The following is a 25262-nucleotide window of genomic DNA, read 5'->3' as shown; positions in this document are numbered from 1 at the left end:
TATTTCTTTTCTACAAAGGTAAAAATAAAATGTCAGCACATTAAGACCATCCCATGAGATGTTTTGTGATCAAGAGTCGCATTAATATATATAGATTTTGTTACATCCACCCCCCACCCCCCACACACTCTGTCAAATCATTCATCATGCCGTAGAAGGAGATAAGTGGTTGCTCTGGTTTATTTCTCTTTAGCAAGTTTACATTAAAAAATTGACTAAGGGTTTAAAACAGCAATAAGCTGGGTATCCATATACTATTACAGTAAAACACTATAAAGCAGCTAAAACAATCAGCAGATTAATTTTATCAAAGTCATGCCATCACTGTGTGTGTTTCAGCTAAAAATAAAATTATGTTTAAAGGGCTAATAACATTGTCCTTTTAAAGAAGAATACCTTTCAGAGCAAGAACTGTAGAATCTACCTGTTCCCACAATATTTCTGGTTATATTGTCTGCTTTCAAGAAGATGCTGTAAAAACCATGTGATCAGCAAATGTCATTGTAACAGATCTATAATGCCTTATTACTGGCCTTTGCCTTAAGAACCTTTTGGTCCCTGAAGGAAGCAATCTAAAAATATTGTCCTATGCTGTAAGAATTGACGAGCTCAGTGTAATAGTGACTCAATCCAATAATATCCCAGCTTTCCCTGAGTTACTGCAGTATGTGTTGCAGTACTGTACTCTCCCCATGTGCTTCACACTGCAGCCAGCTCCGTGAGAGATGCTTACCTTTTTCCTCGTGTCTGGCATCATCTGGTTGTTCTGGGGTGAGTACTTAGTTGTATTTATTTTCTGTAAGAATTTGTTCTTATTCAGTGACGCAGTTTCTGCATGAGATGAAAAGCATTTAAATCTTGCTGGCAGAGGGAATGTGACAGAGCTGGTGAACTCTGCAGCACTGCCGTGACTGACTGTCTCTGTATCAGTCATATTGCACCATGTAATTTAAAATGTAATTTCTGCTCTGTATTAAAAGACTATTATAATATTTAAAAAATCTGTTCTATGATGTTTGCCAGAAACATAGTAAATGCATTGTGTAATACCCGTAAAGCATTAATATGCATATGAGCAGCATTCTCTTTGAAGTTTATAGTTAGCGTAATTCCAGATCAAAAATTTGTACTTTATATGGAAAGCGTGTAAGTCTGCTATTTTTTTCTTTTGTCAAATCTGAGGTAGGTTATAAATACAGATTCTAAATAGCACAGCTTTAGTTTAATAACAGTGGTGATGCTATTTAATTCATATCTGCTTCTGTAGCTGAAATATTTGCATCAGTCTCATAAATTCTCTGAAATATGATGATAGTTTCAGTCCAACATGATCAGAATTTTAAGCAATTACCGAAAAGATTGTTAGTGTTTTACATTTTATTCCCAGGGATTGCCATACATATTGTGAGTTGCTGCATTATGAACTGAGAACATTTAAATCAGTTTATCCTGCCACAGAGTAAAGCTTATACTAGCGAAGCTGCAGGAGTGAAATATAAATTATAGTGCAGTGATCTGCTGCACCTATTTCCTCTTTCATCTTCAATTTGCCCATCATTTGTTAGCATTCAAAACTTTGTGAGGCTGTGAATTTTTTTTGATTGGTTCAGAGGTGCATACTTTTCAAGTGGTAGTTGTAATTTCTGGCTCACTGCCACAAAGACGGCACAACCCTCTGTAATGCTGACGACAGCATGGCTGAACAGGAAGTGATGGATCAGGATACTGTGATTGCTCTTTTACTAGATTGCATTGGATTGATGTGGAAACCTGAAGCTCAATAACTCTCTAACAGCACTGGAAAACAAATGTGCTGTGTTAAGATATGCTGTGAGCTTTCCAGCTTGATTTGTCATTTGATTATGAGAGAGAGAGAGAGAGAGAGAGAGAGAGAGAGAGAGAGAGAGAGAGAGAGTGAGAGAGAGAGAGAGATTAACAGTACATTGTGTATCAGAAAAGATGGTTGGTACTAATCCTGGTTCCAATCCCTAGAAACATGGCTGCAAATAATAAGTCCCAAATGCCCATAAGGGAAGCGGAAGATGGCTTTTATATATATATCTGGAGAGGCAGCTAATTGCCAAAGGAGAGTGAACTCTATTTCAAAGAAAAATCAGTCGGGGATGGCATAATGTGGTTATTGTGTTACAGGCACAGAATCATTATTAAAAAGATACCAGTTAATTCATCACAATAAATTTATGATGCCAGTCTCATTTTTGACCCTAACCTCCATAGCTGACACTTAACCTTTTCAATTGCATGCTTTCTTCTAAGATGTAGAAGGTGATATTAATTAGCAGCCAATAACAGGGTTTTTTTAATGCAAAAATTGTAACTTGGGTGGGTTCGAATTGTCCTAATCCAGGGGCTGGAATGTGCAGTGATGCTTACATAAATCACACCATGTGACTCCATGCAACCATTTCTGCTAGCATGTAATCACATGCAGAGTAGAGAGAGTCTCCTTCTCCACTCTTCATTGGTGGGTGCCTTGACTATCAAAAACCACCACCTCCCTCTGAGAAAGGAGAGGAGAGTTGTATAATGCAATATGCTCATTTCCCTCAATTCTCCAACTTTTAAGTCATTAACCAGTCTCACATAGGTTCACAGGTTTATAGGTGTTTATTAGGCTAACGACCACAAGGGTCTTTTTAAGCCTAGCCATGCATCCCAAATCTCTGACAAGTTCTGATACCCTTGATAAGTGCAAGCATGGACCTGGGAGATAAACCATTTGCAGCTTACATACTTGCATTAGAGACACAGACGCCAAACCAGGGATGAATTCCCGGTTTCCCATCCAATTGTCCAAGTTGCACTTGAATTGGGTTAGGGAGGAACTCTGCTTCACATGGATGGGAAGCCTGTTCCATAGATGGGTAGTCTCTGGGATACATAACTATTTCTTCAGCATGTCCCAGTTATATCACAGGAAAGGTTTAAATCTTTAGAACAGGTAATTCTGGTACTGTTTGTCTTCTGGATATGTAGGAGGTCCATCAGAGTAGGGTCTAACAATGCCCTGTATGCCAGGCATAGATCTCTCCTCAAAAGCCTGTAGGACACAGAATACAGGGATAGGGCCTTGAGGTGGTCTGCATAGGACATATTACTTACGACCTGTATTCTTTTAGTAAGGATCCTCTGTGGATGTGCCAGTTGTTGGAAATGCCTGGTTAGTTACATACCAAAGGGGGCATTGTACTCAATGATAGGCCTAGTGAATGCTGTACAATGGAACAATGACTTCCTTGGACTTAGATGCCATACCTTTGTTTATAAGTTGCACAACATAGAATTATTTCCTGATCACTGTAGACATATGATGATCAAAGGCTAGATTACTGTCTATGTGTGTCCCTAAGTCCATGACTACTGGGTCAGCTCTAAGGGGTGTGTTGTCAATATGATAGTTATAAGGGATGGATGACTTCCCAAAGGATACTATTATGAATTTCTTGGCATTTAGTTTTAGTCCATGGCTCTGACACCAGTTGTTTGTCTGGGTCAGCTCCTCTTGCAGAACATTTGTGTCAGTGTGACATTCGATGACAGCTCCTAATTTGCAATCATCTGCAAATTTAGTCAGCCAGAGACCACTGACATTGGCCTTAACTTCTGAGAATTGTTACACAGTCAGTCATCATGTCACTGCGCCAGTGGTAGCCCCCAGTCACATATTTTAAAAAGAAACATCTTTCCTTTTTGTTCTAATGAACAATGCCACTTTTAGACTCCATTAATGGAAGTTGCCATATCATAATTGTTTTCTGTTTATTTTTCCCATATCCCAAATGTACAGTTAGTAGCACTGTGCTTCACAATTATTGGTTGCCAGGAATTACTGATCACCCTCTAGGCATATCGATGCTCATTCCTACATCAGTTTACTTGCGTTTCTCCTAACCAGGGACTCCTGCGTTTAATTTCTGTTAGCATAACTCAGTGACATCTACAGTTGCTTCCTATTGAAATCCTTTTCATAGGTTTATAGGTTCATACAAGGCTATCTGACCTAGGGCATTTATAAGCCTAGCCAGAGTGTGTTTGACTTTCACCACCCATTTTAAATTAATTTTGCTATGCCCTTTTTCGAGGTTAGTATACTGTGCCTCTGTCTAACAGTGACACAGAAGTGATACCCGGGGTAAACCTACGATCCCCCATCCACTGATCAAGATTCCTATTGAAGAGAGTCAATGAGGGACTCTGCCTAACCTGGACTGGGATTTTATTCCAGAGTGAAGGGAGCCTCTGGGTTATGAATCTGTCCCTCCAGCATGTCCTATTTATTTCAGTGTTGAGGTTCAAGTCTCTCGAGCACGTAGCTCGATGGGATTTGGATTTTCTGAGGTGCAGCATTTCCATTAATTCCAGGTTGGACATGGCTTTATACGTCAGGCACAGATTGCCTCTGAGCAGGCGGTATGCCACTGAGTAGAGCTGGAGTTTCTTTAATCGGGCAGCATATGGCATTTGTTTGAGCCCTTTGATCCTCTTGGTGTGGTACTTTTGGGGTCTTTCCAGTTGCTGCAGGTGTCTGGTAAGGTACATCCCAAAAGGGGCATTGTACTCAATTATGGGCCTGATGAGGGATGAGTAAAGAGGCACGATATCCTCCCCTGATCTAGATGTGAATCCCTTCATGATTAGGTGGGCTATATAAAATGTTTTTCTAACCACTTTGGCCACGTGGTTGTCAAATGAGAGATTGCTATCAGCTTGGGTCCCCAGGTCCCTAATTACTTCTTCCGTACTTAATGGATTACCACCTTTGTGGTAATTTGTGGGCACTTTGTTTTTGCCAAAGGGGATGACTATACACTTTTTGGCATTTAGCTTAAGGCCATGGCTCTGGCACCAGTTGTCTGTTTCTATGAGGCCCTTTGGGAGGATGCTTGTGTCGGCTGGAGAGTCGATTATGGTGCCTAGTTTGCAGTCATCTGCGAACTTGGTCAGCCACAGTCCTTCCATGTTGGCCTGTACCTCCGAGAAATATATACCGAACAAGAGAGGTCCCAGGACTGAGCCTTGTGGGACGCCACTTGTAACTGGTTTGGAGTCCGACATGGCTCCAGCAATTCTAACCATGTGGGTTCTGTCCTTGAGCCAGTTTGCAACCCATCTAGTGACATAGGGGTTTATATTTAAGCTGGTGAGTTTATCTATAATGCCCAAGGTGGGTATTGTATCGAAGGCTTTTGCGAGGTCCAGGTAGGTTGTGTGGACCACCTTCCCCTCGTCAATGGCCTTGGTGACTGTTTCAAAGAAATCAACCAGGTTTAAGAGGCAAGATCTGCCCTTAACAAAGCCGAACTGGGTAGGATCCAGTGTCTGTATGTCCCCAATATCTTTATTTATGAGTTCCATGATGATCCTTTCCATAGCTTTGCAGACCAAGCTAGTCAGGCTTATGGGGCGATAGTTTCCAGGATCCGTTGAGGCACCACCTTTGTGGAGAGGGACCACTGTTGCTGTACGCCACTCTTTGGGTACATAACCTGTAGTAAGGCTGAGATTAAACAGTAGTTTTATGTTTGGGTTTAGCTCTCCTTGGAGTTCATGTAGGATGCAGCCCGGGACACCGTCTGGTCCTATTGATGCTGTATTTTTTGCTTTGGAGAGGGCGGCTCTTACCTGAGTATCTGAGATATCAGGGGGGCAGCACTCTGCTGGGATAGATATTTGCCCTTTTGATGGGGACGGGGAGGGAGAAGTTTGCGCTGAACCTGTCAGCTAGGATGTTGGCAATGTCTGTGGGTTCGGTGTATTTTTTGTCATTTTGCACTAATCCTGAGCATATCTGGGAATTCCCACCCAGGTTCCTAACATAACTAAAGAAAGCCTTGTGATTATCCTTAGTGTCCTGTGCAATTTTTCTCGAAGCTGGCCTTAGACGATTTTATGAGTGCCCGTAGTTTTTTGCTAATACTGATCAGAGATGCCTTCCCTTTTTGGGATTTTGCTCTATCATGTAGTAGCTTCATCCTTCTATTGTATAGTTTGTTTATGGCTGGGGTCCACCAGACAGGACGTCTGCCTTTGGAGGATTGGGTCTTGGTTTTATTTGGGATTGCATGATCCATGCATTCCTGAAGGTGTTCATAGAATGCGTTTATAAAGGATTCTGCGGTCTGGGCCGTATTTTCCACAGGCCCAGGGGCTTTGAAGGATTCCACCTCGGTTTTGAGGAGTGTGAAATTTGCTTTAGAGAAGTTTTTCACTGTGGTTTTCTGGGCAGGGGGTGGGGTCGGGATGTGAATATCCAGTGAGATTAGTTTATGGTCTGATCTAACCAGTGAGGAATACACTTCTGGTCCGGAGCATAGAGTCCCCATGTTGGTGATGATCAGGTCCAGTATGTTTTCCCCTCTTGTGGGAGTGGTAACAAGTTGTTCCATAGCATTTGAGTTTATAAATTCTAGGAACCTTTGGGCTAGGGTGTTGGAGCTAGAGTAATGCTCCCAGTCAGTTTCCTTATGTTACTTTGTAAAAGGTTACGCCTGTCGTATTATAACCAACTTATTACACTATATGCTTATCAAGTAAATGTACAGAGCTATACTTGTACATCACATAATACTTTTTAAAAGTATTTCTATTTGATTGCAATAAAATATCTAAATATATATAAAATATATAGCTATGTAGAAATGCAATAGTACTTTGATTTGTTTGGCATACATACATAAATAATGTGGTAGAACGTTGATAGGTAAAGCATTCTTACAGACTATACTCAGTTACAGTTTTCCATTTCATTCTTCCTCTCATCTTTTGTCTTAGCAAAACTCTAATTAATACAAGTCATTCCATCTTCTAGAAGTGTCCTTATTTTCTGTCATTCTCAGTGTTGGCTTCTATTAGTTTATCGAGATTTCTTGGGTTACAGCAAAGATCGTGTGCAGCCTTTGGGGTGTGGGGGAGTTCTTGATAAGTTGTTTCATTCAAAGTATAAATGCCTTAAATTTCTCACTATGAAAATGATATCGACCTCTGTATGCACTTAAGTGGTGTTAATTAGCTAATTAGTCATTGTTTTTCTTTTGGCACCTACTGCACTTGTTCCCCCTCACAGATTCAGTGTTGCAAGAGACATATCTTGATACTCAGAATGACATCCCTGTGACTCTGTTGGCCCTGAAACTGTATTTTCAGTATTTTCTCAAAACAAATTCATCTCCATAACTGAACTTCCATAAGGGGTTCTGTGATATGCTTTTGGGTTTCATACCTTTTTTGTACAATATGGGATATTCATACTTCCTTTGCTGCAATATTGACCATTTAGCCTTCCTAAGTTATGGCATTGTCCATTCATCTTTCTCAATGTACATTTCTGATTATTTTAGTAGGAGTCATCAGCCACTCATGGTATGCAGTATTTATTGCCCCTCTTACTAACAGTACAGCAGTGGCCATTCATAAGTTTTAGATGGTAGAACTTTTTATCAGTTTATATGGGAAATGAAGGTAAAAATGCATATGTGGAAATTGCAGATGTTTATTCAAGACACTACTGATTTCATCAGTATGCTGTAATATGCATTGCAGGCACAAGAAAGTAAATGTTTGGGAATTGGGGTATTATATATCGCTTTGTGTGGTTATCTGTTTTGAAGAAGAAGTCAAGGCCAGCAAGAATTCAGGAGTTTTGATGAAAATTAAAAATTATAAATGTGCAGACCTGATTTTAACATAGTTATTATTATATGATACATCAAAATAATTCTTACAGTTTCAGATGTACATAAATAATACTAAAAGTGATCTCAGTTTTAATTTTGAAAATCATGGTGATATTATACACTTTCCTAATGTTAAAATAGTTAAGATATGTGAAGACATTCCAGGATGTCAGTTATGTAAAAAAAATCACTTCAATGTAAAGTATACATGCAGAGGAACAAGTCCTCATAGCACAATCCAAGGTCAAAAACACTGCTGTATGATGTGATAATATACCAGGATACCTACTGGTCACCCTGAAACAGGACATGTCTCCCCCTACACAGGATCTTCAGTATTAGCCTCTAATCAAGGTTTGTAGCAGATGAGTGGAAGACTACATTAGTCATCTTCCTGTACAATAATAGTAGGACGTTACCTGACCAGGGCAACTATAAACTTATAAGCCTGACCAGCCTCATCTGTAAGGCTATGGAAAGGGTCATTAAGGAATTAATAAATGAGGACACAGGCAGCTTACATACTCTTGACCCGAGCCAGTTCAGTTTTGTCAAGCAGATCCTGCCCATTTAATCTGGATGACTTCTTCAAAAAGGATTATAAAGTGTTGGACAAGAGAAAATTTGAACACAATGCATGCCTAAACCTCACAAACATGTTTGGCACCATCACACTCTCAGGTATAAACTCATTTAGTTAAATGTAAATCACTATTTGACTTATTGGATAGCAAAATGGCTTACAACTAGAATCCAGGAAATTAGGATATGAGGAACTACCTCTTCTAAAAGACCTGTCAGTAGGGTTTGGTCCTTGGGCCACGCCTTTCTGGCATCTGCTTCTTGCAGGTCAAGCTAATGTTAAGGGATTATGGCTTACCAACTTTGCAGATGTAAACTTTGTGCCATAATAAACTCTCCATAGGATACTAAGAACTTTCAGGAAGTCCTTTCTCAAACAAATAGCTGGTGTCAAAGCAATTCCCAAAAACTAAATGCCAAAAAAATGTATATCTGTAACTTTCAGTGAGCATGATGTTTCCTGCAGCGATCACATTGACAACACATTCCTGAAAATTGAGCCAGTAGTGATAGACCTGGGAACTCACATGGACAATAAGCTGCCATTCAATCACCACATATCTACTATTAAAGGAAGACCTTTTTTATTGAGCAGTTTATTGGTAAGGGTGTGGCATCCAGGTCCAAGAATGTGATCATCCCACTGTATTCTGCACTCATTAGGCCAGTCATTGAGTATAACGCCCCTTCAGTATGTACCTGTCCAAACACTTGCCACACTTTGAGTGACCATAATGCTTTCACACTAAGAAAATCAAGGGCCTAAACCAGAGAAGCTGCATTGATAATCTCAAATCCTTGTCCCTCTTTTTGGTATCTTACAGTCTGACTACTGGGGGGTGATCTCAGGCTCACTTACAGAGCTTCTACTGGCCCCATTCTATCAGCTCTACTACATATCTGTAAGCACAATAATGACAAAAACACCCATTTAAGAGATACCAAACTCTTCTGCAACTTAAATAGAAAATGCTGGAGGGACAGATATATCTCACAGAGAATACCACTTATCTGGCATCCTCTTCTTCTCCCTATAAAGCAAAGTATGTCTCTTACTCTGTTCAAGCTTAATCAGCTTTTAATCAGAATGGACAGGAAACATGCCTCTCAACATCTTAGCACAAAAAAAATCTGAACAAAGCCGAAAATAATGGGGGGAAGCCCCAAAAATATGGACAACTTTTAAATATTAGAAAGTTGCTAGACTAAAAGGTCTTGTGTTACCATACATTTTCTGAAGGATATGAAGTCTGAAACTCAAATGCCTGTCTTTATTTAGTGAATTGAATTCTTACTAATTCACTATACAAATCCATAAAATCATACATTTTATGAAAAACAGAACAAAATTATGAGGCTAAAATCTGGACATTCTGCAAAATTCTGGATAGTTGAGAGATATGATCGGAAACCATAAGTTCAGTCTTGGATTGGCACACTTGTTCTTTATGGACTGGGGTTATATGTAAATGTCTACTTGCATGTGGGCTACACTTACTCATAATACAAGGGGCTCTGGGTTAATTGCACTAAAAATACTGGGACTAGCAATTTAGTGGGAATGCATGGCTAGGATTTTGAAGATCTTAATGGATCATTATCCTAGTAAGTACTATGAACCTCTGAACCTAAAAGACTATTTACTAAACCATTTCAAAATAATATATATTTATATATATATATATATATATATGTATATATATATATATATATATATATATGTGTGTGTGTGTGTGTGTGTGTGCGCGTGTGTGCATGCACAAGGTCTCACACAAAAAGCTGTTGGCTAAAATAGCAGTAAGAAGAATGTTCATTCATATGAGTGTTCTCTCTTTTGACCTGCAGTCATACTTTACACAGAATAAGTCCTCACATCTATTGCATGCATTTCAAATTGTGGCAAAGACATAACTGGCAAGCATCTTCAGCATGACCACCAAGGTTTTGAATCAGCTAATGTACATATAAATGTAAGACTACAGAACACAGAATATTTTAAAGAGGTGTAGTTTGAATGGAAAGAAAAATATACTGGTTTAAGACAGGTTAGGCTACAACATGTTTTAAAAAGTCAAATGAATCTGGCAAGGTTATCAAGATGTCATTTTAAATATATTTAAAGTCAAAACAAATCAAAATACTGTTGCCAGAAGTTCATAATGTGGTGGTTGGTAGGCCCAGGCTTGTACATCATAAGAGTTCAAATATAAAACAGTTATTTAGAAAGCATGAGATGACAGGACAAATACCTTATAATAGTAATGCAGGGACATTTTTTTCTGTAACTGCAATGTGTGTTCACTCCTTTTGTACGAAGATATCTTTATTCATTTAGTGTCTGTGAAGGAGTATGTTTCTAAAGATTGTGGTGACTGCAGTTCTTACAGTATTGCTTGCTTAGCCTTATGTTCTGAACACAGTATCTTATACAGAGAAAACACAAATGAAACTTAAAATTAGAATTAAGAGTATGTGAAGGAATGTAAAAAAACTATGTTTCAATAATATTGTGTTTAAACATCAGACTTATACTTTATACACATCAAATTCAGATAAAGTGCATAATATATATACTTAAAAGAAACTTTACTACATGAAAAAGAAAGAAAGAAAATAACAATCTAGGAGAATAATAAATAACAAGCAATGAAGAAAGTCTATGACATGAATAAAAGCTGTTTGGCAATGTGGCCACTGAAAGCTAGGCAAAAATATATAATTTCAAAGTGCTCTCAAAGAAGGCCAGTGTGGGACAGTTACTGCACCCCAAGGGTAGAAGCCCAAAAAGGACAGAAATGTTAGTAATACATTATTGTCATCAGTGAATTCACATTGCGACATGCAAGAGTGTCACATCGGCTATAGGTTATACCCATGAATTACATGTCAGTGTTTTCTGCAGTCTCTGGATTTAATGTTATACATTTAGCTGTAATGTGATGTCATGTTTTAAATGTTTGTGCTTGCAACATTTCGTTCTTATGGTCTTGATGTTAATGCGTGTGGTTTTGGTATTTAATTTTTGTGATATAGACCCAGAAATATATATCTATATCTACACACACGCACACACACACACACACACACATATATATATATATATATATATATATATATATATATATATATATATGGGTTCCCTTCAGAAGCGCAAAATACTAAAATGTTGAATTTCAGTATTTCGAGCCCAAGAAGCTGAATCCATATAATAGCGAAAGTTTAGAAGCATGAAATTCAAAACCACGAATACCGGAGGTTTTGAATTTCACGCTTCTAAAGTTCTGCTATGGTCATGTATTCAGGTAAGTGTGTGTGTGTGTGTGTGTGTGTGTGTGTGTGTGTGTGTGTGTGTGTGTGTGTGTGTGTCTGTGTGTTAAGGGGTTTGGGTAGGGGCTGTGATGTGTGTCAGTGTGTTTTGTTGCTGTGATGTGTGTGTGCGAAGAGAAAGTAGTTTGTGTGGTGGTGGTTTGTGTGTGTTTGTATGTAGTGTGACCTCGGAGTGAGAATATTTAAGTAGGGGAGTGTGGGGGGTGCAGGGGTGCTTGCCCCCCTGCTTTCATGTAGTAGAGTGATTGTGTGTATTTGTGTGGTGGATGGTGTGTGTGTGTGTGTGTGTGTGTGTGTGTGTGTGTGTGTGTAGTAAAACCGAGAAATTAAAAACTTCTGGAATTCAAGGTTTTGAATTTCGCAGTTTTTGCTTTTCATTGTTTTGTGGATTCAACTTCTTGGGCTCGAGATACTGAAATTCGAGATCTCAGTATTTCAAGCTTCTGAAGTGAATCAATATATATATATATATATATATATATATATATATATATATATATAAATACGGCCCAGACTGCAGAATCCTTTATAAACGCATTCTATAAACATCTTTAGGAATGCATGGATCTTGCAATCCCAAATAAAACCAAGACCCAATCTTCCAAAGGCAGACATCCTGTCTGATGGACCTTAGCCATAAACAAACTATACAATAGAAGGAAGAAGCTACTGCGTGATAGAGCAAAATCCAAAAAAGGGAAGGCATCTCTGATCAGTATTAACAAAAAACTACGGGCACTCATGAAATCGTCTAAGGCCAGCTTTGAGAGAAAAATTGCACAGGACACTAAGGATAATCACAAGGCTTTCTTTAGTTATGTTTGGAACCTGGGTGAGAATTCCCAGATATGCTCAGAATTAGTCCAAAATGACAAAAAATACACCGAACCCACAGACATTGCCAACATCCTAGCTGACAGGTTCAGCGCAAACTTCTCCCCCCCCCTCCCCACCAATAGGGCAAATATCTATCCCAGCAGAGTGCTGCCCCCCTGACATCTCAGATGCTCAGGTAAAAAACACCCTCTCCAAAGCAAAAAACACAGCATCAATGTGACCAGACGGTTTCCCGGGCTGCGTCTTACATGAACTCCAAGAAGAGCTAAACCCAAACATAAAACTACTGTTCATCTCAGCCTTACTACAGGATATGTACCCAAAGAGTGGCGTACAGCAACAGTGGTCCCTCTCCACAAAGGTGGTGCCTCAACGGATCCTGGAAACTATCGCCCCATAAGCCTGACTAGCTTGGTCTGCAAAGCTATGGAAAGGATCATCATGAACCTCATAAATAAAGATATTGGGGACCTACAGACACTGGATCCTACCTAGTTCGGCTTTGTTAAGGGCAGATCCTGCCTCTTAAACCTGGTCAATTTCTTTGAAACAGTCACCAAGGCCGTTGACGAGGGGAAGGTGGTCCACACAGCCTACCTGGACCTCACAAAAGCCTTCGATACAATACCCCACTTGGGCATTATAGATAAGCTCACCAGCTTAAATATAAACCCCTATGTCACTAGATGGGTTGCAAACTGGCTCAAGGACAGAACCCACATGGTTAGAATTGCTGGAGCCATGTCAGACTCCAAACCGGTTACAAGTGGCGTCCCACAAGGCTCAGTCCTGGGACCTCTCTTGTTCGGTATATATTTCTCGGAGGTACAGGCCAACACGGAAGGACTGTGGCTGACGAAGTTCGCAGATGACTGCAAACTGGGCATCATAATCGACTCTCCAGCCGACACAAGCATCCTCCAAAAGGGCCTCATAGAAACAGACAACTGGTGCCAGAGCCATGGCCTCAAGCTAAACTCCAAAAAGTGTATAGTCATCCCCTTTGGCAAAAACAAAGTGCCCACAAATTACCACATAGGTGGTAATCCATTAAGTACAGAAAAAGTAATTAGGGACCTGGGGACCCAAGTTGATAGCAATCTCTCATTTGACAACCACATGGCCAAAGTGGTTAGAAGAACATTTTATATAGCTCACCTAATCATGAAGGGATTCACATCTAGATCAGGGGAGGTCATCGTGCCTCTTTACTCATCCCTCATCAGGCCCATAATTGAGTGCAATGCCCCTTTTGGGATGTACCTTACCAGACACCTGCAGCAACTGGAAAGACCCCAAAAGTACCTCACCAAGAGGATCAAAGGGCTCAAACAGATGCCATATGCTGCCCGGTTAAAGAAACTCCAGCTCTACTCAGTGGCATACCGCCTGCTCAGAGGCGATCTGTGTCTGACGTATAAAGCCATGTCCAACCCGGAATTAATGGACATGCTGCACCTCAGAAAATCCAAATCCCATCGAGGTACGCGCTTGAGAGACTTGAACCTCAGCACTGAAATAAATAGGACATGCTGGAGGGACAGATTCATAACCCAGAGGCTCCCTTCACTCTGGAATAAAATCTCAGTCCAGGTTAGGCAGAGTCCCTCATTGACTCTCTTCAAGAGGAATCTTGATGAGTGGATGGGAGATTGTAGGTTTACCCTGGGTATCACTTCTGTGTCACTGTTAGACAGAGGCACAGTATACTAACCTCAAAAAAGGGCATAGCAAAATTAATTTAAAATGGGTGGCGAAAAACAAACACACTCTGGCTAGGCTTATAAATGCCCTAGGGCAGATAGCCTAGTATGAACCTATGAACCTACATATATATATATATATATATATATATATATATATATATATATATATATATATATATATATATGGGTCCACTTTATAATTTCGAAACACTGAAATCTCGAAATTTGGTATTTTGAACTTACAAAGCCGCAGACTCACATTTCTGAAACCGGCGGAAGCACGAAATTCAAAATACCGAAGCACGGATATTTTGAATTTCTGTTTCCGTTGGTATGGTATGTGGATGTTTAGGTTTAATTTTGGTATGTTTGTGTGTGTAAGTATGTTGGTTATGGGTTTAGTGTGTGTTAGTGTGTGTTAACTGTTATGTGTGTGTTTGAGGGACTGTAAGATGTGTGTGTGTGTGAGTTTCATTTGTGTTTCTGTTTGTGCGATCTCACTGTTAGAATATATAAGTATGGGTCGTGTGGGGGGCACAGCCCTCCACATAGGGGGTCCAGGGGTGCTTGCCCCCCTGCTTATATGTAGTTTAGATGAGTTTGTTTGGTTTCAAAATACTGAATTTCACGAAGTTCTGCTGTGGCGACCCCTAACCGGGAAAAGCCGAAAGATACAACAACAGTATTTCAAAATTACAAAGTGGACCTATATATATACATATATATATATATATATATATATATATATATATATATATATATATATATAGATATATAGATATATGCTCAGGGTGCTTGCATGGATCTTTTCCCTTTGCATGGGAAGTGCAGGGGGCTTGCCACTTAATAAAATGTTTTTTGTAGTGTTTTTTATACAGTTTGCATGTTACAATTCATGTGATTAAAAATTAATGATTCATGATCCATTGAAAATGCATTCATCTGAAGACAGGTGAAACACCGTGGCCGATGATTCAGCCACACATTGTCCTTCTGTCATCGTCATTATCATCTTGAAATAACGGTAGACAGGGTGTTAAAATACCATTGTCTGGTACACAATAACATTCTCACGTTTGAATACTGAAATACTACAGACATCAGTGTATTCATATCTGAAACTGAATGCTCATTATGTTTTGTGCTTAGTACACAAAATGGGCACCCTTCAAACAAGACTCTACAGAATTTGTAGATTTCTCTCTCACTCTGTATACAGGGACTACTGGCATTACCACAAAAGAAAAATAAAACACCAGGATTTCCATGTGCTCACAGTCATATACCACTGTCCTCTTCCAGCTTTAAAATGCTGCACTTCGATACCAGCCCTTTATCTAACAGACATGAAATTAAATCTTATTGATAACTCCATCCCAAAAACCATACTGTCTCCAGTAAATAAGACCATAGATTAAAATTAAAATTTCCTACTCTGTCTTCATGTAGATGCTATGCAACTTAAATGTTCTTACTGTGGCATTCTACCTAATGAATTCTGTATTTCTATACATGTTGACATTTTAACTTCTGGACCTTATATGCTGAAATCAATGACCTTCATTAAACACTTCATCTGAGGAAAGGCACCTTAAAGAATACATTTTCACATTCTGAAACAAAGAAGATCAAGTCTGAAATGTTAAGTTTTGAGATGCATTTATTCTCACCCTCATGTTTCTGTGACTGAAGGGTAACAATAATAATTTAAGAAGCTAGAGAGAGACCCCCACACATGCACCTACCCACACAAAGAATGAATGTCAAAGTTATTTCCAGTTTAGCTTAGTATTCTGATCTCAGAATTTTGTGCCTTAGAATTTTGAATTCCAAAACCATCATGCCATATCTGCAGAACTCTTCTGCAGATCATGTGGGTAGTACTAGTATTAGCCATACATTATATATAATATTTTTAATGGCACACTTGGGCCTCTTTTGCCCTCTTCCTTAGTAGTAAACAAAAGTATCTGTTTTTGTTTCACCCTCCTGTACTTATCCTTTATATACTATGCATGCCTTTAATTTTTTTCATGCCTTTTTCTTCACAGAGATTAATATATGATGCACTGGCCTAGTGATCAGTGGAAAAAACAACATCAAAGAATGCCAGTATCTGAGATAGACAGGGTATAGTAGTCAGGAGTGAGCCATGTGATGTCTGTCAAATTAAGGCCATAAATTTTTAATGATGAAGTCATAGTAAACCATATTTGGTTTACTATGACTTACTCAAACTGCAGGAAGCCGAGTGTGAGATGTGCGAAATCACGATGTTCAAGGGGCAGGAAATCAAAACAAAAGCGGTCGACCGAGGTTAGTGAAGTTGCATGGTACACTCAACCTTTTCACAAGCGAAGTGCCGAGACTGTGGAGGGAGGTCACTCTTCAGTGAGGAACAGGGAAGTAGCCCATTTCCTCACTGTAGTGTGATCTCAGAGTTGGTATATTTAATGTGCAGGGGGTGTGGGGGGTGCAGTGTAAAGTCAGTCTAGTCTATCCTTCTACCCAGCAACTTATTTTCCCTTCTTGATCCCTACCTCCCCACTACCTGCCAACTATAACATACAAATCCCTTTACTTAATTATGCTACTGTTCAGTTATCCTCTATTCTTCTCCTGCTACTAGACCAACTTTCATCTTACCATGACTCTGTAACAGCTGTCAACATATCTCAAACTCTGTCTCAACCACCTATTCATACTCCCTCCCTACACTCTCTACACAACACACAAAACCTACGTAATGACATCTCACACATCCACTTAAACAGCATGTTTGTAAAACAGCATGTACGCTTTCCAAGTTTAACCCAGAGACGTTCATTACTATCCGATCATCTAGCAACTGTGACATCCTAAAAATCCTCACCTTAATTGATGCTGTAAATTAATTCAATATAACTTTCCTGAATATCCTAAATAGCCTTGCACCTCCAAGAAGGAAGAGTCTAAAAACAAATAATGTAATTTGACTATCCAAAAACAGTAGAATGCTAATGCAGGATGTAGAAAAAGCATAGAAATAATGGAAAAATATAAAACACCATAATATCTTGAAAACTTCAAAATGCGCCACAATCATACTAAAAAGCAAATTAATAAAGGCGAACAACTATACTATAACTTTCAGAATAATAGTAAACATAACTGTAAAAAATTCTGGACACTCATTAAAGAAATCTTGCATCGCAGTCGATAATTCAGCCCTAACCTCACTCCCAATAACTCATCATTCAAAACCACAACACAATTCAACTCTTATTTTATAGACAGTAAAGCATCTCTAATCAAAGATTCTCCAACATCTAATCCTAACCCTGGCCATACATACACTTTCACCATCAAACATATAACTACATCGTATATAAAACTACTCTTAAATTCAAACCATGATCTACTTCAGCTAATGATCCTCCAAGTGAATACCTTAAAATACCAGCTGATAGCATTGCTTACCCTCTCTCAATCCTTATAAACAGGCCAATCCAGAAATCTCAGTTCCTTCTTTCTGGAAAAAGTCACACATTATCCCTCTACACAAAGGATTAAATTCAACAAACATTACTAACTTTAGACCTATAGCAGTTTTATCCCCCTTCTCCAAAATACTTGAACATGTATTCAAAAACAATCGCCAAACTATCTCCTGCAGGAAGAATTGTCTCCCACACTACATGACTTCCATCCTTCCCATAGTACTAACACTGGACTTCTAACCAATATAGCTACGGTCAGTAAAACTACAGATAATGGAAAACTGGTCTTCTCCTTATTTCTAGACTTGTCTAAGGCTGTCAACACAGTTTGTCACAGCAAACCTCTACTTCAAATATCCTCATTAGGTCTTTCTCAGCCCACTCTTCTATGGTTCAATATCTACCTATCCAATAGGTTTTAGTCAGTAAAATGGTACCCCACCTGCTCTCCATACCTCCCAGTCACTACTGGTGTACCACAAGGCTCTATCCTTGGTCCCCCTCATCTTTAATATTCTCACCAACACCCTCCACACATCTACACAACAGGCCTCTCTAATACAGTACGCAGATGATTCCATACTAATTTGCATATCTGACAACATGGCACACCTCCAAAAAATTACTTAGGAAGCTTTAACAGGAACTGAAACATGCTTTGTGGATCACAACTCATGCTGAACCCTAAAAAAAAAAAAACAAGCTACTATTTTCCCCCAAATCCTTCTCCCAAGAAAAAAATAAATTTAAACTCCTCTCTATTTATAATACAACCATTGAAGTCAATTCCCACTGCAAATTATTAGGGATGATAGTATGTGATAATCTTAAATTCAACCTGTATATACAAAATTGCAGAAGAAAAACTAATTGAAAACTAGGAATGCTTTACAGAGCCACTGATGCAACTAAAGTAACACTTGTCACTGCTTATCTCCTCCCCCCACTTCTTTATGGTGCTCCCATCCTTACTTTCAGTTATCACAAAAATCAAAACTTAAACAATGCTATAACAAAGTTGCTAAATTTGCTGCCAATACCCCTTTCAGAATCCATCACTGTATAGCACAAAAAAGCCTAAATTGGTTAGAACTACCCCATCAATTAACATAACACAGCTTCTGCCACCTATAAAATTATCCAGCATCCATCTGCTTGTCCAGCACTAAATAACATTCTACATAACTATGCTCCTAGTCAATTATTATGAGCCAATAAACAAAAAAGGTCTGTCTGTTCACAGACCTATTAAATCTGCTGCACATTGCCTTTACTCATACCATATTGCTAAAGCCTGGAACTCCTTATCTCTGTCTATCAGGTCAATACCCTCCCTCCAATCCTTTAAAAGCATCCATTGAATGGGTAAGTTACTCATGATCAAACTCACATGTCCAAAGGTTCCACGACATCATTAACTCTAATGCCCTGGACCAGATGGTTGACACCCCACAAGGAGTGCCAACATGCTGGATATGCTGCTTACCAGTATGGGGGCCACTGTAGCACCCCCACTGTGAGGTCTTCCCTGGTGTGATCTGACCACAAATGTGTCTCATTTGAAGTAACTATCACACCTGACCCCCCCCCAGCATCTACTAAACTAAAAAACTTCTCCAAAGTAGATTATAACCTCTTACAGGATGGTAGAGATAGCTTCACTGCACCTCCCCCTCAGATGGAGCTGGCAACTATGCCAAGTTCTACACCAATGCTTTATACAAACACCTGTATAACTGCATTGACTCAGCCGTACCTGACAGGACCAAAACAAGCTCCTCAAGAAAGAGCAAACCTGCCTGGTGGAAAACTACCATTAACAGGCTTTACAGTAAGAGAAAGAAATTGCTATCTAAGAGTAAGAGGGTGGGAGCCCTAAGCCGGAAACACTCCCTCTCAGCTTAAACAAGCGAATAAGACTTCTTGTGAAGTCTTCCAAAGCAAATTATGAATCAAAATTAGCTTCCTCAACTAAAGACAACCATAAGGCATTCTTTAGTTACATCCGTAACTTAAAAGGAAAGACCCAGATATGTGCCAAACTGGTAGTTAATGATACCACATATACTGAGCCAGTGGACATAGCTAACCTGATTAAATTTCTTTTTATTCATTTTAGGCACTGGTTGGTCATATTTTCATTTTATTTTTTGCTACGTGTTGTTGATGACATAGCTAACCTGTTGTCTGACAGGTTCTATGAAAATGTCACTCCCCTGTCCCCGCCACACATACCTCATGACATCCCTACCACCCTGTCCCCTACTTTGTATCTCTAAAGAGCAGGTCATAAATGCCCTATCTAAGGCCAAAAACACAACATCTATGAGACCTAATAACATCCCAGGATGCATTCTACATGGGCTCCAACAAGAGTTAACAGCACCATTGGGTACTCTTTTCAATCACAGTCTAATCATCGGCTTCATTCCAGCTGAATGAAAAATGCACAAAGGTGGTACTTCCACTGACCCTGAGAACTATGGACCTTTTAGCCTGACTAGCCTCATCTGCAAGGCCATGGAGCGAATCATCATGAACCTTATCAGCAAAGATATAGGTAATCTCCAAACACTTGACCCTACTGAGTTTGGATTTGTCAAAGGGAGATCATGCCTCTTAAACTTGGTGGACTTCTTCAAGACAGTCATCAAGGCCCTGGATGAGGGGAAATAAGTGTATACAGCCTACCTAGACTTAGACAAGGCATGTGACACTATCCCCCACTCAGGCATCATCAACAGACTTACCTAGCTAGGTATCAACCCTTATATCATAAGATGGGTCACTAACCGACTCACCGATAGAACCCATATAGTCAGAATAGGGGAATCCACTTACAACTGCAGACCTGTAACCAGTGGTGTTCCACTGGGATCAGTCCTGGAACCTCCACTGTTTGAAATCTATTTCTCTGAAGTACACGCAAAAACAAAAGGTCTGTGGCTGACAAAGTTTGCTGATGACTGCAAACTGGGAGCGGTCATAGAATTTCCAAATGATGTCAGCATTCTACAAAAGGGTCTTACACAAACAAATGATTGGTACCAACATCATGGCCTTAAACTCAGTGCAAAAAATGTATTATCATCCCTTTTGGTAAGAGCGATGTTCCTACTAACTACCACAGCAATAGCAACACCTGAAGTATGCAATCAGTGGCAAGAGACTTGAGCACACAGGTTGACAACAACTTTACCTCTGACCACCATGCCTCCACAGTGGTTAGAAGGGCATTCTATATAGCTCATCTCATAAGTATGGGCATTGCCTCCATGAAAAAGAGAAGTTATAAACTCCCTGCACTCTTCCCTCATCAGGCCAATAACTGAGTACAATGCCCCATTTGGTATGTACCTTTCCAAGCACAAAAGTTCCTCACAAGGAAAATTCATGGTCTTCAGCATCTGTCCTATGTGGATCATCTGAAATCACTGTACTTTATTCTGTTTCATACAGACTATTCAAAGACAATCTCTGCCTTGCATACAAGGAAATCTCTGACCCTGCTTTACTGGCAATACTGCATCTCCATAAGTCAAATGGTACACGTGTTACTCGCTCCAAAGACCTTCACCTGGTATGTGATATTAGATGCTGAAGGGACAGATTTGTCTCGCAAAGGTTATCACACCTTTGGAACAGACTCACTTCATGTCAAACAGAGCACCTCATTGGCACTCTTTAAATGCAATCTGGACAATTGGATGGGTAACCATAAATTCACCCCAGGGGTTCCACCTGTGTCCCTCTTGTACAGAGGCAGTAGGTGCTGATCATGGAAATAAGGATAGCACTTGGCTAGGCTTGTAATGGCCCTAGGGCCCATTAGCCTAGTAACATCCTATGACCTAAGATCCTATGAAAGACTTCCTACCAAACGCTGGTTCTATTTTTGCTCAACACCAGGATAAACTATATCCCTAAATGTGACAAATACCTATTCATAACTTACATCTCCTTACTCTTCCTTCTTTACTCACTTCCTCACTTCTATAAATTTCTGTCTGCTGTCGTTCTCTCTAAATATACCATAAGGCTGCTATGCATTGCAATTCTTGTTTGTGTTATACTAACTTACCTTTAATTTCTGTATAAACTGGCTAAAATGTCTCTAACTACTAAATCATGCTCATATAACTTATGTCCATTTCTAACCAATGTTTTAATATTATGTCTAATTTGGTACACTTATTTAAACTGCATTTGTTGTTTGTATTATTTTTAAGGACTGTAAATTATTATTCTGAAAATATTTTGTAACACTTTGGAACTTTTCCCCTTGGGCCTCTGAAAATGGGCTCCTACCCAATCAGACTTTCCCAGTAATCAAATGTCAGTAAATAAATAGATAAATAAATAAATACAATGACATCAGCATATATTAAGATGTTGTGAAATATGCATCAGCCCGATTAATATTTTTACAACTTAGAACAGTTAGAAACAGTATTTTTAAGGCAGAGGCAGTTAGATTTAGTCAGCCGTAAGCCATATTCTTCTTGAGAGAGAGAGAGAGAGAAGTTTGGATGATGTGGGGATAGTGAATCAGGAAGTGAAACAGATTAGCAAGGAGGAAATACGGACCGCTATGAAGAGGATGAAGAATGGAAAGGCTATTGGTCCAGATGACATACCAGTGGAAGCATGGCAGTGCTTAGGAGAAATGGCAGTGGAGTTCTTAACCAGATCGTTTAATGAAATCTTGGAAAGTAAGAGGATGCCTGAGGAGTGCAGAAATTTTGGTACCTATTTTTAAGAATAAGGGTGATGTGCAGAGTTGTAGTAACTACAGAGGGATAAAACTGATCAGTCACAGCTTGACGTTATGGGAAAGAGTAGTGGAAGCTAGGTTAAGAAGGGAGGTGGTGATTAGCGATCAGCAGTATGGTTTCATGCCAGTAAAGAGCACTACAGATGCGATGTTTGCTCTGAGACTGTTGATGGAGAAATAAAGGGAAGGTCAGAAGGAGCTGCATTGTGTCTTTGTCGACTTGTAGAATGCATATGATAGGGTGCCTAGAGAGGAGTTGTGGTATTGTATGAGGAAGTCAGGAGTGGCAGAGAAGTATGTAAGAGTGGTATGGGATATGTACAAGGGTAGTGTGGCAGTGGTGAAGTCTGCAGTGAGAGTGACAGATCCATTTAAGGTGGAGGTGGGATTACATCAAGGATCAGTTCTGAGCCCTTTCTTATTTGCAGTGGTGATGGACAGGTTGACAGACGAGATCAGACAGGAGGCCCCATGGACTATGATGTTTGCAGATGACATTGTGATCTGTAGTGAGAGTAGGGACCAGGTTGAGGAGACCCTGGAGAGGTAGAGATATGCTCTAGAGAGGGGAGGAATGAAGGTCAGCAGGACTAGGACAGAATATGTGTGTGTGAATGAGAAGGAAGATAGAGGAATGGTGAGGATGCAGGGAGTAGAGTTAGCGAAGGTGGATGAGTTTAAGTACTTGGGATCAACAATTCAGAGTAATGGTGAGTGTGGAAGAGAGGTGAGAAAGAGAGTACAGGCAGGGTGGAATGGATTGAGAAGAGTGTCAGGAGTGATTTGTGACAGACTGGTACCAGTAAGAGTGAAAGGGAAGGTCTACAACAGGGTAGTGAGACCAGCTATGTTGTATGGGTTGGAGACGGTGCATTGACAAAAAGGCAGGAGTCAGAGCTGGAAGTGGCAGAGTTAAAGATGTTAAGATTTGTACTGGGTGTGACAAGGATGGACAGGCTTAGGAATCAGTATATTAGAGGGTCAGCTCAGGTTGGACAGTTTGGAGACAAAGTCAAAGAGGTGAGATTGCGTTGGTTTGGACATGTGCTGAGGAGGGATGATGGGTATATTGGGAAAAGGATGCTAAGGATGGAGCTGCCAGGTTAGAGGAAAAGAGGAAGGCCTAAGATAAGTTTTATGGACGTGGTAAGAGAGGGCATGCAGGCGGATGGTGTGACAGAGCAATATGCAGAGGACAGGAAGAAATGGAAACAGATGATCTGTTGTGGCGACCCCTAATGGGAACAGCCAAAAGAAAAGAAGAAGAAGCCATATTCTTCTTTAAATATTCTGCCTGTGTAACTGATTGTTTTCTAGAATTTGTATAATTGATTGTTAATTTCTCTTTAGTGCGCAAATTATTTACCTATTCATATTTAACTTGTCGCAACACTGTCCTAACTTCTTTATTATTTTAGCAGGGTTTTGATTATTCTCTTTTAAAATCTTGTGGTTGGCTATTTATTTATGCATTTTTATTAATTACCTCAGGAGAATGTTTTAGTTGGTTGGCAAACTGTGGTGTCCATCTCTAAAACAAGATCACCTGAACATGCTACCAGTAAAATGTTATTTTTAGCAATGTATATTTGGCTACAAATCAAGAATGGCATAGTAACTTGTATGTGTAAACCCTAGCTATATCTAGTGCGGTGGTGGTACTACTGTGCCAGGAAGAAAATTATGAGGAATATAAGTGTTATATAGCCTTCTGAGGGAAGTGCAAAGATTTCTTAGCATAGACTATGAGTCTGCAAATAAAGTCTTGCTAAGTCTTGTACAAGCACTTACATTTATGATCATTGCTGCATAGTACATTTTGTATGCAATGTATCGCCTTTGGGCATGAATCTTGATTGAATATAGTCATTGGACCAGTTCAGTTACCATGAAAACACATATGTGCAAAAGGCATGTCCTTAAGGCAAAATAGAGACTGCGTGCATAGTGGTATATCAGTAGTAATAAGGTAGTATGAGTGGTCACAGCCCAGCTTTAGGTTATAATTTAAAGTGAAGGTGTTGCAGGAGGATCAGCAGTAGACATAGGTGGCTACAAGCAGATAAGACAAAATATAAAAATTGAGATCACTGATGTATACTTATGAATACAGTTAAAATTGCATAAAACATACTGCAAAACAAAAATAATTCCATGCTTGCTCACTGTAGCTTGCATCTCATTTTATGTCATTTGTTCTTGGCTTCCTCTAGGCTACATAACACAGTTTAATAAATACTGCAGGCATGCCATGGTTCAAAAGCTTCATCATATGCAACATTTCAGGATCTCCTTGAGCCCTTTCAGTTTTTCCTATGTACCAGCATAGTCATAGTAGATAGACAGATCTAGATAGACAGACAGACAGACAGGCAGAGTGCAATGTTTAGTACTCCTTCATGAGAATGGAAATATTTCCTAACAAAATCATTTAATCCTTTTCCCAGGCTAACATACCGGTTAGCATATTTTCCTGTAACCCACTGTTATGTTTTCCATAGGGTCATCTTTCACTCATTGCTTATACTGCACAATTGACTATCTTATCTATGGCTGAAGTGCCTTCTTGAGAAATCTCAACAAAAGTCTAAGGGTTTGTATTACCTTCAGAAATAAACATTATAGCTAATAATTTTAATGGCATTTTCAAGGTCTTGGTGTATGATAATTAATTCAGAATTTTAAAGTAACAAAGCCAGATCCAAAACTGTAAAGGTGCTCCTGCAAAAACATTTAGTACAAATTTGTCTCAAACAACTTTTACAGCAGTTTTGTCATTTCAGTTTTGACTGTAATTTCAAATAACTTATGTTGAATGAATGAGTGAATGAAGTGCATATCAGTCTTGTATGCCTTTTGTGAA

The 25262-nt window shown here is 39.4% G+C and overlaps 1 protein-coding gene across 1 annotated transcript in view; it reads left to right on the top strand.

Moving 5' to 3' along the window:
• The first annotated feature begins 681 nt into the window (after nucleotides 1-681).
• Nucleotides 682-25262, top strand: part of ACSL6 (acyl-CoA synthetase long chain family member 6) — a 1926773-nt gene continuing 1902192 nt past the window's right edge. The window contains exon 1 of the mRNA XM_044069184.1: nucleotides 682-771. Coding sequence (XP_043925119.1) covers nucleotides 726-771 — 46 coding nt within the window. The 5' untranslated portion in view covers nucleotides 682-725. The remainder of the gene's footprint in view (nucleotides 772-25262) is intronic.

Source organism: Protopterus annectens, chromosome 4.part0, assembly GCF_019279795.1.
Source record: "Protopterus annectens isolate FY-2018-M chromosome 4.part0, PAN1.0, whole genome shotgun sequence".
Classification (NCBI taxonomy): Eukaryota; Metazoa; Chordata; order Ceratodontiformes; family Protopteridae; genus Protopterus; species Protopterus annectens.
The sequence above is the reverse complement of the archived record's forward strand: the minus strand, read 5'-3'. Positions and strand labels throughout refer to the sequence as shown.